The 18,752-nt window shown below is 41.4% G+C and overlaps 1 protein-coding gene across 2 annotated transcripts in view; it reads left to right on the forward strand.

Moving 5' to 3' along the window:
- Positions 1-5,168: 5,168 nt before the first annotated feature.
- The window catches only part of DSC3 (desmocollin 3), a 56,637-nt gene continuing 43,053 nt past the window's right edge, over positions 5,169-18,752 (forward strand). The window contains exons 1-4 of one of the 2 annotated variants that reach the window (XM_070778774.1): positions 5,169-5,600; positions 13,482-13,566; positions 15,414-15,613; positions 16,992-17,111. In XM_070778774.1, the coding sequence (XP_070634875.1) occupies positions 5,532-5,600; positions 13,482-13,566; positions 15,414-15,613; positions 16,992-17,111 (474 nt within the window). In that variant the 5' untranslated portion in view covers positions 5,169-5,531. The remainder of the gene's footprint in view (positions 5,601-13,481; positions 13,567-15,413; positions 15,614-16,991; positions 17,112-18,752) is intronic. The other variant, XM_019986947.2, reaches the window with a different exon arrangement.

The following is an 18,752-nucleotide window of genomic DNA, read 5'->3' on the forward strand; positions in this document are numbered from 1 at the left end:
AAAAGAGAAAGAAAAAATTAAGAAGAATAAATCTTGAGTAAATGCCATTCAAGAGTAGATAATGAATAATCAATAAAATAAATGATTAATAGCAATAAATAATAATTGCTGAAGTAAATCATTGACTGCCCATAGAGAATTGGTGGGAAAAGCTGCTTCCTTCTTCCTGAGTGAGCTTCCTGAGCTGGGGATCCGCCCCTTCCCCCAGCTGATTTTGAGGGATGGTCCTCCTAAACTTCTGGGAAGAAAGAAGGCTGACGGGGCAATGAATCAGGTGAATGACACATGGGATCTGGAAGGTGGCCTGTTCACACCTGTAGCCTTGGAGCTCAAGTAACGCCCTCTGAACAACAGAAGCACACACACAGTGAGCTCCTGGCATCATGAGAACATACAGGAGAAACTACAGCCTCACCCAGTGGGAGGACATCTTCACTCTGAATGAAGCAAAGGATTATGGGAAGGTTCTAAGATGAGAGGAACCAAGTTCGTCCTGTAACAGGGCTTTGTTACACTGGGTTCCTCCAGTTACTGTAAGAAGTCATCATTCACACAATGGAGTTGCTGTCTGTGTGGAAATTCCTATTCCTTCCAGCCTAGCGTGAAGTCATCAGGAGACCACTCCTCCTCTCTCCTTGAGAGGCCTGTTTGCAGAAGACAGGCTGTTGGTCAAGGCCTCTGAAGATTTCCCTGGAGGAAGAGTAAAACCATTGTCACAGTGGCTTGAATCATTTCTTAAGTAAGGGGAGACTGAAAGGGAGCATTTCTGAACCTGGCACACCCTATCTGGATTGAACTATTGACAAGGTTGTTGCTTAAATGGAATATTTCTGAATTTGAAAGATGTACCAGTGCTCAAACTGTGTATATTTGATGCAAAGTTTGAGCAAAAGGCCACACCTCTGTGGAGGGCAATGTTTTCTCTGAGAAGAAATGGATAGTCCTACTGTCAATCACTCTCTGTAGAGATTAATCCTCAAGATTAAGAACCGAGCATGAAAGACGAGAAAGGGTAAACTGCTGTTCCCCGGAAGACCAGGGCTCATTGTGGTCTAGTTTTGAGGTTTTTATTGCTTCCTGGAGCATTTCCGTAGGGGTGAAAGGAGAGCTTGGAGGGGTGGCTTGCCTTGGGGAAGACAGGAGGGGAGGGAGGCAGACGGAGGCCCTGGGATGGCTCTTGTCCTGAGCAGCAGTGAAATATTATAGCTTACTCTTGACTTCAACTGTCTCCAGTAGTCTTTTTAAAAGATCGCCAAAATCAAGCTCTTCTTAGTGATGCTCTGGGAATTCAGTGGAGGAACTTCAGTCACACTTAGAGAAATGTGGTAACAGGAAAGCAGAGTCCTCTCCTGGAGGCTGGCATGGCAGTAGCAGAGTTTATTACTCTTGGAGGAAAGGGGCAGCAAGGATGAGAGAATCCTACTGTCCAGCTCCCAAGCACCAGGGAGGAGCCTTCTGCAAAACAGCAAGTGTACACATTAAGGGGTGCATTCCTGTGTGCTCAGTCATGTCCGACTCTTTCCAACCCCATGGACCATAGCCTGCCAGGCTCCTCCGTCCATGGGATTCTCTAGGCAAGAATACTGGAGTGGGTTGCCACGCCCTCCTCCAGAGGATCTTTCCGACACAGGGATCGAACCCACGTCTCCTGTGTGTCCTATACTAGCAGATGGGTTCTTTACCACTGAACCACGTGGGAAGCTCACATTAAGGGGAGATAATCCTGGGGAGCTAATTTATCTAAAAATAAAGTCCGGGAAGGCTCCTGGCATTTGAATACATATTTGTTTAGTATTCCTCATTGTTGCTCCAATAAGCAATTTGTTTGGATACTGCTTATCACAGTGACTATTTATCCTAAACAATATTCTACAAATGCCTCAGAGCTAATGTTTCAGGGCAGAGCTCATTTGTGTCACTAGCAGAACTATTCAACGTGAAACTTTCACTCAGTTGTATTGTCTGCTTTTCGTAAATATTTCTTCCCTTACCAGCAAATTTGTGCCAACTATCATACAGTTGTTCTGGTCGTGTTTTACAGGGATATGTGAGGAGATCTACATTTGGGGTGTCACGCCTATTTAAACCACTGAGAAGAGTGGGTGTGAGAAACCAGCACCTGTGGGCATGGAGTTGTGCAAGGCAGCCTTCTCAGTGGGCCAGGTGTCAGCTCCCAGCTCCTAGGGTCATGATCCTTTCTGTGGCTAGAGAGTTCTCTTAGCTATGGAGAACTCTTCCTAATGATCTTAAATATGCTTTCTACTGAAAAATTTGACAGTTTACCTAGATCTCTGACATTTTATACGTTAGCATAAGCTCACCTTCCATTTTTGATCTATTTAATTATTGCTCTCACTCCTCAAATTAAGAAGATAACAAGGAAAACTAATATTTCTTTTCTATTTTTTGCACATTATTCTTTTAGGAGTGACTTCCAACTGACTTTGCAATTTGGGGTAGAGTACTGAAATAAAGATATTTTAGAATAACTCTTTATGGTTTGCAATGTCTTGTGATGATTTTAAATTAATGCTGTTATAGAAGGCATTTCTGATTCTAACCATACTCAAACCAAAGCTCATATTTTAAATACATTTTCAATAATCTCATTTACAATTATAATTTTCATAGGAAAAATAAAAGCAGTTTCAATTTATCTTCAAGTCATAGTTATGTTATAAACACAACTGCCCATGAAGATTCACTTCTAAATTATAAAAATGCATTGCTTTTTATTGGGACTAGGCTAATATACACATGATGGACAGATATATGCCTTAGCAAAACAGGAAATTCCAAGATAGTTACTAATACTCCATATAGAAATTATTCAGTATTCATATTGCACCTAGAATTTTATAATACAAATAGAAAATATCACCCATATGCTTTCTTTCAGCATTTCTAGGATAAATCCCTATAACTTTTATTTTGTAGAAGCTAGCCGTGGAAGCTCAGAGTAGCTGTCATATAATCAGTAGGTTTAACAATCGGCTTAATTATACAGTATATGATAGTTATATTATGGTTTTAGTCACATAGAAGAGAGTAGGAATCAGGTCAGACTCTAGTGGACAAAGCTGAAAGTACTGAAAGACTCTGATGCTGGGAAAGATTGAGGGCAGGAGGAGAAGTAGGTAACAGAGGATGAGATGGTTGGATGGCATCACTGACTCAGTAGACATGAGTTTGAGCAAACTGCAGGAGATGGTGAAGGACAAGGAAGCCTGGGGCGCTACGGTCCATGGGGTCATAGAGTTGGACATGACTTAGCAACTGAACAAGGAAAACCCATATAATGGCAGAAAGAGGTTCATTAATGAAGTTAGTGAGCCCATTTAACTCACCCAAAGTGATCATTTTACAGACTGAGTGGCTGGCTCTCCATCTCATCCAGGACGAAATTCAACTCCTCAGCCTGGTTTGTTAGGAGACTATCTTTCTAACCTAATTCCCAGCTCAGGAGTTCTTCCATCCATGGTTCTGAAGAAACTTCTTTCTGTTTCCTTGATGTGGGAAGCCCTCATAAGATTCTCCAGAGTTTCGCTAGGGTTATTTCTATGGCTTTAACCCCAAACATGCTCCTACCCTTCCCCTTTTCTCTGTTGGTTCTTATCTCAAGCATTATTCAGCCCTGGAGGCTGAGGGTTAAAAATCAAGGGGCTAGTAGATTTCCTTTCTGATGAGAGCTATGGTCCAGGCTTATGTTTTACAGTCTACCTGAGGCCAGAAAACACTTTGAGAGGCTCGCTCTTGAGGTCATGGTCAGGGTGAAGGTCTGGAGAATGGGAGATGAAAATAGTTGGAGTCAAGTGTGGAGAACTTTCTCTGAGACTGGAAGAGCTCCTCCATACAGAGGCCTCCAGAGGTGAGACAAAGTCTCTGTTGAGTGCGTAGGAGCCTTGGATGCCTCAGAGACAGGACTAGGAAACTGAGCTTAGTGTCTGCATCCTGAGAGCTTAGGCCTAGTAGTTCAGGAAAGCCCAAGACTTTAGGAAAACCCATGACTTAGACAAATAGCCTATTGGGGGTGACCATGGGGTGAATGAAGGTCACAGTGCCTTCTCTGAATAATCTGCACTGCCTGAGAATCCTGACCTTGGAATTTGTGTACAGACTTTGAGAAGCAACAACACATGTCCAAGAGGGAGTTCATCCTGAGTCTAGTAGGTAGAGGCTTAGAGAACACAATACCCAGTCTAGAGAGAAGTACAGGAATGTGCCCTAATGTTAGGGTGCTTCTCAGGTGGTGTTAGTGGTAAAGAACCTGATTGCCAATGCAGGAGACATGAGACTCAGTTCAATCCCTGGGTTGGGAAGATCCCCAAGAAAGGAGAAGGGAATGGCTACCCACTCCAGTATTCTTGCCTGGAGAATTCCATGGGTTGAGAAGTCTGGCAGACTACAGTCCATAGGGTTGCAAAGAATTGGACATGACTGAAGCGACTTGGCATGCACAATCTAATGTTATAAGCTACCTCTTTATTAAAAGGTTTAGCATACTGGGCAATGATCATTACCTTTAATCCCTTCTAGACTTTGAATTGCTTTGGGCGGGATCTGGGTTGTTGCCTTTCCTCCAGTGCCTGTGCAACTCTTGGCCCTGATGAACGTTTGTTAAATAATATTGAATCTGGAAGCCTCATTTTAGACTAGAAGCTTTTGTGTGGTGAATTTTTCTTTGACCACCAACCGAAAAACTGCATCTTAGTACAATTACCAGGTAATTCCTCAAATCAATTGTTTCATATAAGAAGAACAAATTCTTTCTTACAAGGTTCAAATAAGACCACATCATCGGCCGGACATGAAAGCTCTGCGCTTAATCCCTCACATTTGGGGTGTGTGAAAATGGTGAGATGTCAGCATTTCCTTAATTTGCTTTCAATTTCTGATGTACCCAGTGTCAGCTTATTCGTGCCACTGGCGATAATTTCTCCTGCGTCCTTTATTTTATCGAGGGAGTCAAGTTTGGGAAGAGACTTCGCTCAGCGTTTGATCAGAAGCTGGAGGGAGGATTCGCCGACCCAGTGACAACAGTGTTCCTGGCACCCAGGAGCGCCCGTGTTGGGGCAGGGATCCCTGAAGGCGGTTCGGGGTTCTGCAGTGGGAATGCGCAGAGCGGCGTCTGCGAGGAGGACGCCCCAGGAGTCGGGGCGGAAGGCGGGGCAGCCGCGGGGTGCGGGGCGTGGGAGAGCAGGCCGAGAGGGGGTGGCCTGGACCGCTTTCCCGCGAGCGAGCACCCCGCCAGGCCGCCGAGAAGCCCAGGGGCAGGCTCGGGCAGCTCCCACGGCGGCTCTCGCGGTGATAAAACTTGAGAAATAACAAGGAGGGGCGGCTCGGCGTCTCCAGAGTCCAATCCCGTCTCAGGAGCGAACACGCTCTCGGGCAAGACAAGCCTGAAAGAGGCCCGGGCGACTTAACGAGCAGCCGAAAGCAGCGCACCCGCGGCGCGCCTGCACCTCGGCGGCCTCTGGTCTCCTGCATCCCACGCGGTGTCCGCATCCTCCCCTCCCGGGCCCCGCGCCCCGATGGCTGCGCCCCGGCTCCGGAGCTCCCTGCGCGGAGCCCTCTGCAGGCAGCTGCTCCTGACCCTCGTGGTGAGTGGAGCCCGGGTGGGGTGGGACCTACCCAGAGTCGGGATGGAGCAGGGGGTGATGGTGGATAGGCTGTGGTCCTGCTGGGGGACCGATGCGGGCGAAGACGACCGAAAGGGGACGTCCGCGCCTCTGCTCAATCTTGCCGGGCACGGACGAGCCAAATTCGGGCTCGGTGGGATGAGGAGAGGAAACGCGTCCTAGCGAGATGCACCTGGACCTAGGTTTTTATTTGGGACTTATTCGATTGTTTGAACAGGGGTTGGGCTCTGGCTTCGCTGAGCTCCCTTTTGCGCCGCCGCGAGTGGTCCGGGGTTGGGGTTCGCGCTCCTTTCTTGGCTCCTAGTGATGGTGGTGGGGGTGGGTTTGGGTAAAGAGGGAAGAAGAGTGTTTGGTTAGGTTTCTGAGGATCCCTGAGTGAGTTACAGGGCGTTACTGGTGTCTCAGACGGATAAAGAATCTGCCTGCAATGCAGGAGACCCGGGAATCTATCCCGGGGTCGGGAAAATCCCCTGGAAAAGGCAATGGCAACCCACTCCAGCATTCTTGCCTGGAGAATTCCATGGACAGAGGAGCCTTGTGGGCTACAGTCCATGGTGTTTGTTGCAAAGAATCGGACATGGAGTGAGTTACTCCGGGGTCCCTTGGGATTGGGGACATTGGTGGGTGAAGGGGTTGGAGCGATGTCCCTGGGTCCCGGGGTTGAGTTATCCCTGAAAAGCGGCTTCCAGGTTTTGCCTCGTTCGCGGCTATTCAGTAACTCACCAGAGTGGTCCACCTCCGTGAGCCACCCGACCGGGGGCAGAGTGTACCTGGGGCGTCAGAGGGTGGACGGCTGAATTAGGGCTGGAGGTTGGGGTTCGGTGGTGTGATGGGGGAGTGGGGTGCGGTGGGGCAGAGCAGATAGAATCAGACTGAGAGGAATGTTGGGGTAGGAGTGTGGGGTTGGGTGGTACTTTGTCCGGGTCCAAGGAGGATTGCACAAGCCTAGAGCCCAGCCTGTGGTCTTTTGTGCTTGAGATACCTGAGATCCAAGATGAGATTCACCCGGAGAGGAAGTTTGGGACAGTTCTCGAACTCGGGAGACACAAAGCAGAAAGTGGGGAACCCTGACGGTGTGATCCCGCTGAGCGGCGTTCTAGGCGTGTTCTGGAAAGGAGCCTCGGACCCTCGCCTTCCCCGCGCGTGCGTTCGGGTGGTGAGAGGGACCAGCCTGGCTCGAGAGCCGGTCGATTCAGATTAGTTGGATTCTTACTGCTCTTCTGCCCCCAAGCAGGGCGAGTGGGTGCAAGCTTTGTCCTCTGTTTGAATCATCGAGTTATGAATAAAGGATTGGTAGCTATGATCTAAGATATATTTATGGACAAAGCATCGCATAAATGGGCAGGTCGATCTGCCTGGCAGCTATTCCCCAAAAAATGAGCTGATGACATGACTTTACACATGAGAACTGCTCTCAGAATGTGTTCTTTTCTGATATATTTCAAAGCGTTTCCAGCTAATCTGTTTAAAAGCATGAATTTAGTGTTCTGTGGTTTCTCTGAGAAAGGAATTTGGGAACGGAGAGAAGAAACTGTGGAGGTGCTGAGTTCCCAAGATTTCCCATGTATTCGCTGGAGGGGAGGGTGTGGAATTGGAGGAACTGTCTGGGTGGCAGGGGGTGGTGGATCTGGTGTTGGGGTGTGGCAAGGCAAGAAGGTGCCTGTATATCTAAATAGAGATAACATCAACTTTAGTATACGATTTTCTTGTTTAGGATTATTTTTTAAAATAATTTCCTAAAGATTAGATTAAATGGTATCTTGGCTCCGCTGACCAGGGATGAAGCCCACACCTGCTGCATTGGAAGAAGAGTCTTAACCACTGGACCACCAGGGAAATCCTGAGAATTCTTGTTGACCATCTTATGTCTGTATTTCCTTTGACTCCTAAGACCTCTCCACTTTTCAGTTTAATATTTAAGGGCATAGCATTTTGGAAACGCAATTTTCATTTTATGGAACCCTTAATGGCGCTCTCAAAGACAATCCCTTGTTTAAAGTGAGAACTCTTCAAAGCAGGTCTTTAACACATGAACGGAAACTTTTGACATGTTCACTTTCCCATGCAACCGCCCCATAGCTTGTGGGATCTACCCTTTTTCACTTTTCTCATCTGAATCTGCATCCCTGTCCCACTCTTCTAGCCTCAGTATACTTTGTGTGTACTCTAAACTGCTACTTAATGCGCTCTGTGGCTCAGTCATGTCCGACTCTTAGATCCCAGGAACTGGAGCCCACCAGGCTTCTCTGTCCATGGGGATTCTCCAGGCAAGAATACTGGAGTGGGTTGCCTTGCCCTTCTCCAGGGGATCTTCCCAACCCAGGGATCGAACCCAGGTCCCCTGCATTGCAGATAGATTCTTTACCTTCTGAGCCACCATGGAAGGCCCTAAACAGCTACAATTAACTGCAAATCCTAATCATGTTTCCTTACACATATACAAAGAAAGGGAGGGGGGAGGGAAGAAAGGAGAGGGAGAATTTAGAAAAGAACCATGTCAGATCTTCCTATTACTACTGAAAGAACTGAGTGTCTCTTAAAATGTTTCTCTTTTTAATGCAACACAAATTGTTGGGAATGGTGAAAACTAATTCGCATTAGCTCAGTTGCTCAGATGTCTTGTCCTCTATTATAAGTAATGAGATCCTTTTACATGTATTTAATATTGTTTGCCATATCAAATCCACTTTGGGAATTACATTTTCTATTCTGTATTATAAATGGTATGTACTTGGACATGGTCAATCTATCATTTGCTAAAAGGGCTCTTCAAAAGGAATTAAAATAGCATTTTCCTTTATAATATACTTCCCCCCTTGAAGTATGTGGAATTCTACCTGCAACCTGTGTTGACAACCTATATGTGCTGTGTCTTTTCCCAGAATTTATAGCATTAAATAATGAGAATAATATGACTCCTTTCCCAGACTTTTTGGTTATTGCTGTTCTTGATAACAGTTGACATATTCACCTTTTTAAGATAAAAGTGAGTATAATACTTTCTATTATCTTTTGCATTGGTGGGAAAAAAAAGCTTAGGACAAATAAAGGAGGAGAACTAGCTTATTTCTAAACTGTGTGCTTAGGAAGTCAGAGTTATATTTATTTACATCAGTGCATCTTCATTTACCTTCTTCAAAGAAGGTTATTGTTATTGGTGTTCATACTGAGATACAGCTATATTCTACTGCACTTTCTGAGTCACTAAATATGTGTAAGCCATGCACATTTTTTGGTCCTGTTGTAATCCCTGTGACAGTTGCTATGCCATATATGGTATCTCTGGTGACCTGTGGCTAATTATACTTCCCATTTAGGGTCCCATCTTATGGAGTTTGGATAGAAAGAAATTTAGTAGACTCATCAAAGCATTGAGAATATAGAAAGGTAAATCTTAACAATTCAAGGTGGTAAGAGTTTGAAAGGTAAGATTTCTCTCTTGGAGACAGCTAGTGTCCACAGGAGAAATGATGGATTGAAAATTCTGTGATCTTTATGCTCAAGGAGATATCCTTTATTTTCAGATGTTCTATAAACTCCTATTCTTTGGCTTCTTTTTCCTCTGTTGAGAACGGTGTCATTTTAGAAAGTGTAGCTCATGCATTCACTCTAAAATTGAGCAATAGTATAAAAATGAAATACTGGGAGGTACACCGTTAGTTTTCTTTCTCTCTTGGCATTAGACAGTTCCTTGAGGATTTGATGATTTGTATGATAAGCTTTCTATAATATGATTAATTAAATTTGGACAGTACTGTGGAATGAAACAAAGCAATTCATTTTCCCCAAACTATATTATCCCCAAAACTTATATTATCCCCAAAACTTATATTTTCCCCAAACTAGACATAGTTTGGGGAATACTTTATATTATCATTAAAAAAAAAAAAAACTTATATTATCATTTTTAAAAAAAAATGATATATCTATCATTTTATAGACAATACTTTATATTATCATTTTTAAAAAAAAAAACTTAATTTGTTACATTTTAATTTGAAGTTGCTTACAAATATTATCCCCAAAACTTATATTGAAGTTGCTTACAAATATTATCCCCAAAACATATATTTTCCCCAAACTAGACAAAACTTATATTGAAGTTGCTTACAAATATTATCCCCAAAACTTATATTTTCCCCAAACTAGACATAGTTTGGGGAATACTTTATATTATCATTTAAAAAAAAAAAAACTTATATTATCATTTTTTTAAAAAAAATGATATATCTATCATTTTATAGACAATACTTTATATTATCATTTTTAAAAAAAAAAAACTTAATTTGTTACATTTTAATTTGAAGTTGCTTACAACTCTAGGTTCTTTCAATCAGATATTTAAAGTTGTTCTAGAGGGTTCCTCATTAAAAGGAATTCTTTTATAACTCAGTCAATCCAGAATTCATTAATATGAACACATTTTTTTTTTGTATCTTGTATTTTTCATTGGGCAGTCACCAGTTATTCTTAAAATACCTTTAAAAGTTTGTCATCTAATGGTGGTTTTATTATTTTTTTTCTACTTTATTTTCAGTAATATATCCAAGTCTCACTAACATAGCATTACATTTCTTTATATTTCAGGAAACATAGCATAACTGAAGTTTATATGTGAATATCATCCTTCACAATATCCATCCCTTATATTAGGGCATCCCTGATAGCTCAGATGGTAAAAAAATCTGCCTGCAATACAGGAAACCCCAGTTGGATTCCTGGGTCGGGAAGATCCCCTGGAGAGGGGATAGGCTACCCACTCCAGTATTCTTGGGTTTCCCTTGTGGCTCAGCTGGTAAAGAATCCGCCTGCAATGCAGGAGACCTGCGTTTGATCCCTGGATTGGGAAGATACCCTGGAGAAGGGAAAGGCTATCAACTCCAGTATTCTGGCCTGGAGAATTCCATGGACTGTATAGTCCATGGGGTTGAGAGTCGAACACAACTAAGAGACTTTCACTCACTGTCTCCCCAGAAATCCAATTCGTGCCATAATTTCAACCACTCTCCAGCTACTGCTGACTCCCCGATTTGTATATCTGGCCTTGAGTTGCCCTTAAGTATAGGTCTATCTACCCAGCTGTCTTCTGGACCTTTCTCCTTAGATTTCCCATGTGTGTATGTGTGCTCAGTCATATAAGACTTTTTGTGATCCTTTGGACTGTAGCCCACCAGGCTCCTCTATCCACGGGATTCTCTAGGCAAGAATACTGGAGTGGGTTGCCGTTTCCTCTAGGGGGAATCTTCCTGACCCAGGGATCAAACCTGCATCTCCTGAGTCTCCAGCACTACAGGTGAATTCTTTACCACTGAGCCATCAGGGAAGCCACTCAGCTTCCACTAGATTTCCCACAAGAATATAAAATTTAATATACGCCAGGCAAAACTAATTTTTTTCACTGTTCTTGCCAACCTTGCCGGTATTCTGCTCCTCAAGGAAGTGCTCTCTTCCTGTATTAGTTGGTGATACTTCTGTCTGCTCATTTACTTTAGCTATTCTATATTATAAATGGTACGTACTTGGACATGGTTAATATATCATTTGCTAAAAGGGCTCGTAAAAAGGAATTAAAATAGCATTTTCCTTTATAGCATTCTTTTCACCTTAAATTAATTGTATATCATTTCCAGTGATGTTTATTATACAGAGACAAAGACGAATGACCTTGCTGCTATATATTCAGCATGGATAAATTACACAACATAATTCATGCAAAGAAATCAAGTTGCTTACAATTAGCGCACGACTATATATATGTAAAGCTTAAAATTGATAAAATGAACCAGTCTTCTTTAGGGGTACATACACATGGGATACAATTAAGCAGAAATGGGGAAGTAAATGATTTACCAAGAAAAAAAATCATCCGTTAGAGCTTACTTGAATATGGAGAGGTCCCTCCATCAGGGAGGAAAATGCAACTGGGGAGAGTTAAATAGGAGCTTTGAAAATAATAGTAATGTTTTATTTCTAAAACTTTATAACTTTAAGGCAAACTATAGCTTTAAGGCAAGTGCCCTAGTGTTCCTTTTATTTTTTATTAAAATACAAGTGTAGTTAGAATATATCTTAAGAGGGACAGTTTTTTAAAAAATGAAACGAACAATATAGAGGATTAACAAAACCAAACACTATTATTTGAAAGTACAGACAAACCTGCTACCATTGCACAAGTGAAAAATAGAAAAGGCATAAATAAAACAATATTATGAATAAAAACAGACACATTTATGGAGAGGATAGAAGTCTTAAAAAATAAATAATAATATTTATATATTATTCTAGTTAATGTGAAAAGAGACAAAAACTAGGCAATTTTCTACAAGGTACAAATTGCCAACATTTGAGGAGGTGTACAAATTCTAAATAGACTTATAAAGACATTGAATTAGAAGCCAATGTCTCCACTTACACACACCCTTATATCAAGCCTAGACCTGTGTGATGAATTCTTCCATAAATATATGGAACAGATAACCTCTGCCTTTTATAAATTGTTTCAAAGAATAGGAAAAAAAACTGGAACTCTCCTTAACTCATTTTATGAAGATAGTATGAAGAAAAAGTAGAAGTCTGATCTCTCTTATGATCATGTATTTTAAATATTAAAATAAATAGCAGCAAACCAGACAATAATGTATTTTTTTAAACATAAAGGCCTGTTTATGGAATTTCAGTTCTATTCCATTCATCTATATGTTTATCCTTATGCTAGGACCACTCTACCTTGATTATTGTATTTTTGTAGTAAGTTTTGAAATTGGGAAAATTTTCAACTTTGTTCTTTTTCAAGTTAATTTGGGTCTTGCAGTGCCCTGCATTTTCTCAAGGATTGATTTTCAATTTCTGCAAAAAAAAAAAAAACTATTTGGGATTTTGATAGGGAGTACCTTGAATCTGCCAGATGACTTTTGGGAATATGTGTTTTGACCTATGAAGATGGGTTTTCCATTGTAAATGAAATTGTTTGCTTGCTTTCAGTTTCAGATTCTTTTCATTGCTAGTGGATAGGAATGCAATCAGTTTTTGTATATTAACCTTGTATTCTGCAACCTTGCTGAAACCATTTATTATTTTTGATAGTCTTTTAGTGGATTCCTTGGGATTTTCTATGTGTAATACAAGATCATATTATTTGAAAATAGAAACTATTTTGCTTCTTCTTTCCCAATCTGGATGCCTTTTATTGTGTGTGTGTGTGTGTGTGTGTGTGTGTGTGTGTGTGTGTGTGTGTTTGTGTGTGTGTAACTGCCCTGGCTAGAAGCTAGAAGCGCCAGTACGGGTTAAATAGAAGTGGTGAGAGCAGGCATCATTGTCTTGTTCCTTCCGTCAGAGGAAAGCGTTCAGTCTTTCTCTGTTAATCATGATGTTTTTCTTAGATGCTCTTTATCTTCCTAGTTTGTTGGAAAATTTTAATTGTAAATCAGTGTTGGATTTTGTCAATTGCTTGCACCTATTGAGATGATCATATGGCTTTGTTCTTAATTCTTTAAAAAAAAAAACAACCCTACTTTATTGAGGCGAAATGGACACACAAAAAGCCATGCATATCAAAGCACACCACTTGATGAGCTTGGTGATAAGTATGTAGCTGCAAGATCATCAGGCTCTATGCCATAAGCATATCCATTACCTCCAAGTTTTCTCTTGCCTTCTTCACTTATTGTTATTATTTTGGTAAGAACACTTAAGTTTTATCCTCTTAGCAAAAATTTTAGTATACAATATTGTTAACTGTAGGCACTATGCTATACAGTAGATCTCTAGGACTTATTTATTTTGCATATCTAAAACTTTGTTCTCTATTCTATACTGTATTAATGTGACCATTTTTTTCCTTAGGTCTTCAGTTTTGCTTGTGAAGCCTGCAAAAAGGAGATATTTAATATACCTTCCAAACTAGAGGCAGACAAAATGATTGGAAGAGGTGAGCACTTTCAAATCAATGTTTTTAAAACAGAAATGTAATTTACTTATGCTGGAAAGAGCATACTATCCAATGTTTGCTTTTGGAATTAGCCTGAATGTATATATGCTGCTGCTGCTGCTAAGTCGCTTTAGTTGTGTCTGACTCTGTGCGACCCCATAGACTGCAGCCCATCAGGCTCCCCTGTCCCTGGGATTCTCTAGGCAAGAACACTAAAGTGGGTTGCCATTTCCTTCTTCTAATGCATGAAAGTGAAAAGTGAAAGGGAAGTTGCTCAGTTGGGTCCGACTCTTAGTGACCCCATGGACTGTGGCCCACCAGGCTCCTCCGTCCATAGGATTTTCCAGGCAAGAGTGCTGGAGTGGGGTGCCATTGCCTTCTCCGAATGTACATATAATTAGATATAATTCACGATATGTTAAAATATATGTTGTGTTCTTTATAACTCTATAGAATTCTGTCATTGATTCTAAGGCAAATGTTCTAATCCATGCTTTTGTAGTCATTTATGTTTTAACAGTAAAAATTATGTAAATAATTATATGTAGAATGTAGCCCTTTCATTACTCCAGGATTCCAAGCATTTGAGAGACATAGGTAAAGAGCTCAGAGAGTCAGAGCAGAATTTTTATCAATGCTATGGCTGCGGTGGGAAATATAACACGGTGTGCTGTTCCTTTCAAAATTGGGTTTAATCAGTCATTTGCCCAATGAGAAGTTGGGAACCTCAAACTTTCCCAACACCCAGGCAGCTCTGTTCAAATGGAATTTCTCCATGGTACAGGGAATATTGGAGGAAAATATCATGATTTTGTTGAGAGATACAGCTTGTCCCAGAGATACCAAATTTACTTTTTCAAAAAGTGTCCCATTCCTGGGAAGGAAGAAAAGAAAGGATGTAAAGAAAGGTCAGGGATGTTCCTCTAGGGAAATGGACCAGAGGTTATCACTCTGGTAAAAATGTGAACAGAAGGGAAATATATCATCACTTTTAAAGATGTTTAGTTTTCTTTTTTTTTTTTTGACTTAACGTTTCCCTCTGTGACAGATTTGAATTAAAGTGAAAACACTACACATGGGTAACATGTGAATTCTTTGAGAGGATATTACTTAGGTGGGTATTAGGCTATCAGTTTGGTTTCTGTAAAGGCAGATAAGTGGAAGAATGGGATGCATTTGATACTTTTAGATATAATATTGAAACAGTGGTATGAGACTTGTATTTTATAACTTTGCACTTGGGAAGATTCCCAGGGAGAGAAGAATTTCAGAATTTCAATAGGAAGCCCCAGAAAGAAAGGAACAGCAAAGAGAACTGTGGTCCCCAGGGGAGTTAGTGAGGTTGGGGTGGGGCAAGAAGAATTTAAAGATTTTTCTTATTTGACTATTTGCCAAACTCATATACTCTGTCACTCTTTGGGTTCATGTGTATAATTTCTGGCTGAAGACAGGTGTATCTTAGAAGACTTACTATATTGTTAAGAAAAACTTCTGTTTGTTTATCCAGGTGTGTGTGGGGGTGTGTAGTTCAGCTTTGTCCTGATTGCAACATGCATCTGTCTTCAATAGGAAGATCATTTTCATAAGCCTTTTAGAAGAATATAAAAGTTTTAAGTACCTTTTTAAAACAAATTTGCAATCCAGAATTATCATTTTTAACAGAAGAAGAATGATCACTTTTAAAAAATACATGTAAAGAGGCTGGCTAAGATATTTGCTAAATGCAGACTGATTGGTTCATTTCATTCCACTTCAGGGTTTTAAAGAAGATTGTATACATTATTAGAACATTTCCCCCCCCCCCTTTTTCTCATGTGTTTCTTACTTTTGAAAATTCTTACTTGCAGTTAATTTGAAAGAGTGCCTTGGGTCTGTAGACCGCATCCAGTCCAGTGATCCTGATTTCAGAGTTCTAGAAGATGGGTCAGTATACACAGCCCACGCTGTTGTGTTGTCTGACGAGAAAAGATCTTTCACCATACGGCTCTCTGACACAAAGAAACGGACACAGAAAGAGATTCTTGTGCTCCTGGAATATCAGAAGAAGGTATTCAAAGTCCATTGATGTTTTCAGGCGTGTTTTTCTTCTCATTTAAATGCTCTCATTAAAAATTGCAAAGAAAAGGATAAATAAGATTTATTTTCCTCTTCTTTTTTTCCCCTTTCTGTTTGCTTTTCCTTCCTCCCTGTCTCCTTTTCTCCCTCCTCTTCCCCTCTCGACATTGGTTAGACATTGACTTTGGATCTGGCTTTATTAGATCTAATGGCACCTCTCTGTGAAGGCTTCTTCCACCTCCAAAGTCTACTTGCTTTTGCCTGCCTGTGTCAGTGTGGTAATCCCTCTGTTGTAGCATTGGTAATTTTTCATTAGTGCAAACAACCTATCCACAGTTGCTTAAGGACATGAGTCAGTCCCTTTTGTTACCTCTGTTACTACTGCTCAGTTACCCCTGACCCAGAGTCAATAGGTATATTTTAAATTAAGGCTGAGTGCAGTAGTTCCCAGTGAATAAGGGGCTGATTTCAAGTGCCACAGTCATTCTGATGTTAAAATAGGACGGAAATCCTGTAGTATGTATGTGTCTGAATGGTATTAGCCATCACCCAGTGATTATTCACTGTAGTTCTAGATTCTACATCAAGAGGAAGGCCGTAGTGAATTACAACTAATCAGTGTGAAGTGTATTATATTAATGAAAAAGTCACTTAATAAATTTCTGCTTAGCACTTTAATAATTGCTTAATGTATCATTAAGTAATTCTCAGGAAATACCGCATCTTCCTTACTATACCATGAAATGAAATGGAAATCACTAAAAACTCCAATAGAACTTTCAACAATGATGGGAATGTTCTATAATCTGCACTGTGTGATATGGTCACCCAACATTAATTAATTAATGACTCCTGACAGTTATCATGTGACTAGTGTAACTGAAGGATGGAATATATGTTTTACTTAATTCTAATTAACTTAAATGGTCACATGTGGCTTGTGGCTTCCTTATTGGACAGTGGAGTTAGAGTGTTCAGGCAACGAAGAAAATGCATGATCTCACTCTGGTTCACCTGGGATATGAGGTTTTAGCAGAAAGAACAAGAGCTGTCTATAGCTTGTTAGAAAGAGGATGCATTCTCTGTTTCATTTTGGGACAGAACAAAAGAACTGAAAGTACAGTGATGATTTTCCTAATCTGAAAGTTTGGTCAGGATTAATATAGAAATGTATACAAAGTGAAATTCTTTGGTTCATGAAGCCTTTAAAGTCTGGTTACATTTTTTTAACCTAATTCAGAGAAGACCATATTATCTGGTCTTTAGGTTCAGCATTGACATACTGGAGACTGGTCCATCTACTGTTTTACAATGAAGTAGGCTGTGATGCTCTTTGTTTAAAATTTTTATTTGTTTTTCTCTCGATTCAGGTATTGAGGAAAAGACACGCTAAAGAAACTGTTCTCAGGCGTTCCAAAAGGAGATGGGCGCCTATTCCCTGCTCGATGCAGGAGAATTCCCTGGGACCTTTCCCCTTGTTCCTTCAACAGGTAGGTTTTCCATTCCTTCTGACTGGGATTGCTTTAGTTCCAAGAGTCTGTTTTGTTCAGGTTTTAATAATTCTTTAAACATTTAAAAATCAACAGATTTGAAGATATTCATGAAGAGTAAAATCACTAAAAAATTAATAATGAGAAAAACTAGAACATCACGAAAAACTAATAATTATAATATAGTACAGACTCTATAGCCATTGCTGCTGCTGCTGCTAAGTCGCTTCAGTCGTGTCCGACTCTGTGCGACCCCATAGACGGTAGCCCACCAGGCTCCCTCGTCCCTGGGATTCTCCAGGCAAGAACACTGGAGTGGGTTGCCATTTCCTTCTCCAATGCATGAAAGTGAAAAGGGAAAGTGAAGTCGCTCAGTCGTGTCTGACTCTTAGCGACCCCATGGACTGCAGCCTACCAGGCTCCTCCGCCCATGGGATTTTCCAGGCAAGAGTACTGGAGTGGGGTGCCATTGCCTTCTCCCCTATAGCCATTAAATGATCTTTATTAGTTAATTCATTCATTTAGCAGCTGGCTATTGAGCACCTATTCTGTCCTGTTGAAAGAACTGCTCTAAGTACTTAAGCTAGAAATACATTTAGTCATTTGGGCTTCCCAGGTGGTGCTAGAAGTAAAGAAACTGCCTGCCAATGCAGGAGAGTTAAGAGATATGGGTTTGATCCTTGGGTTGGGAAGATCCCTTGGAGAAGGGCTTGACAACCCATTCTAGTATTCTTGCCTGGAGAATCCCATGGACAGAGGAGCTTGGTGGGCTACAGTCCATAGGGTCACATAGAACTGGACACACCTGAAGTGACTTAGCATGGCATGGCCTTTGCCCTCATGACCTTCCCTGGTGGCTCAGACAGTAAAGAATCAGTCTGCAGTGTAGGAGACGTGGGTTTGATCCGTGGGTCAGGGAGATCCCTTGGAGAAGGGAATGGCTACCTACTCCAGTATCCTTGCCTGGAGAATCCCATGGACAGAGGAGCCTGGAGGGCTACAGTTCATGGGGTCGCAAAGAGTTGTATATGACTGAGTGACTAAAACTTGCTCTCATGTAGTTTATTAATCTAGTGAGGAAGATAGAAGTAGGCAAATGATTGTAACATTAAGTGATAAGCGCTGAGATGGGAATGGATTGGAGAATTCACGGGGTGAGTACCATGTCCTGAGATGACAAGTGGTAAAAACAAAAAGAAGACCTGGGGGAGGCAACTAAGCCCAGTGCTGAAGGATGGGAGAGTGTCATGCAGGTAAAGTGTTGCAGAAGGAGAAAGAGGGACAGAGGTGAAACCAAGCATGGTTCCTCATAGGAGCTCTCAAAAGCTTAGCCTTCCTGTGTATGATGGGAGTGGAACAGGGAGACGGGGCAGAAAGGCAGACAGGGTCCAGCTGGAACCGGCCATTTGTGCTCTGCTGGGTAGTTTAACTTCTTCCGAAAAACAAGTCTTTTTAAAGCAGGGTCAGATTTACTTTTCATAAATGAAAATAATAAGTATGCAATGAAAATAATGACTGAGGCGGAGCTATGGAATGGAGCTTGTGTTTTTCCTTTAAATTTCCATTACTCCGGTCAATGTTTAATGCTAATGGTGCCCCCTGGGTCCTACTTATTTACGATTTTAACCATGCTTCCGGTGT

The sequence above is a fragment of the Bos indicus genome, chromosome 24 (assembly GCF_029378745.1).
Source record: "Bos indicus isolate NIAB-ARS_2022 breed Sahiwal x Tharparkar chromosome 24, NIAB-ARS_B.indTharparkar_mat_pri_1.0, whole genome shotgun sequence".
NCBI classification, from domain to species: domain Eukaryota; kingdom Metazoa; phylum Chordata; class Mammalia; order Artiodactyla; family Bovidae; genus Bos; species Bos indicus.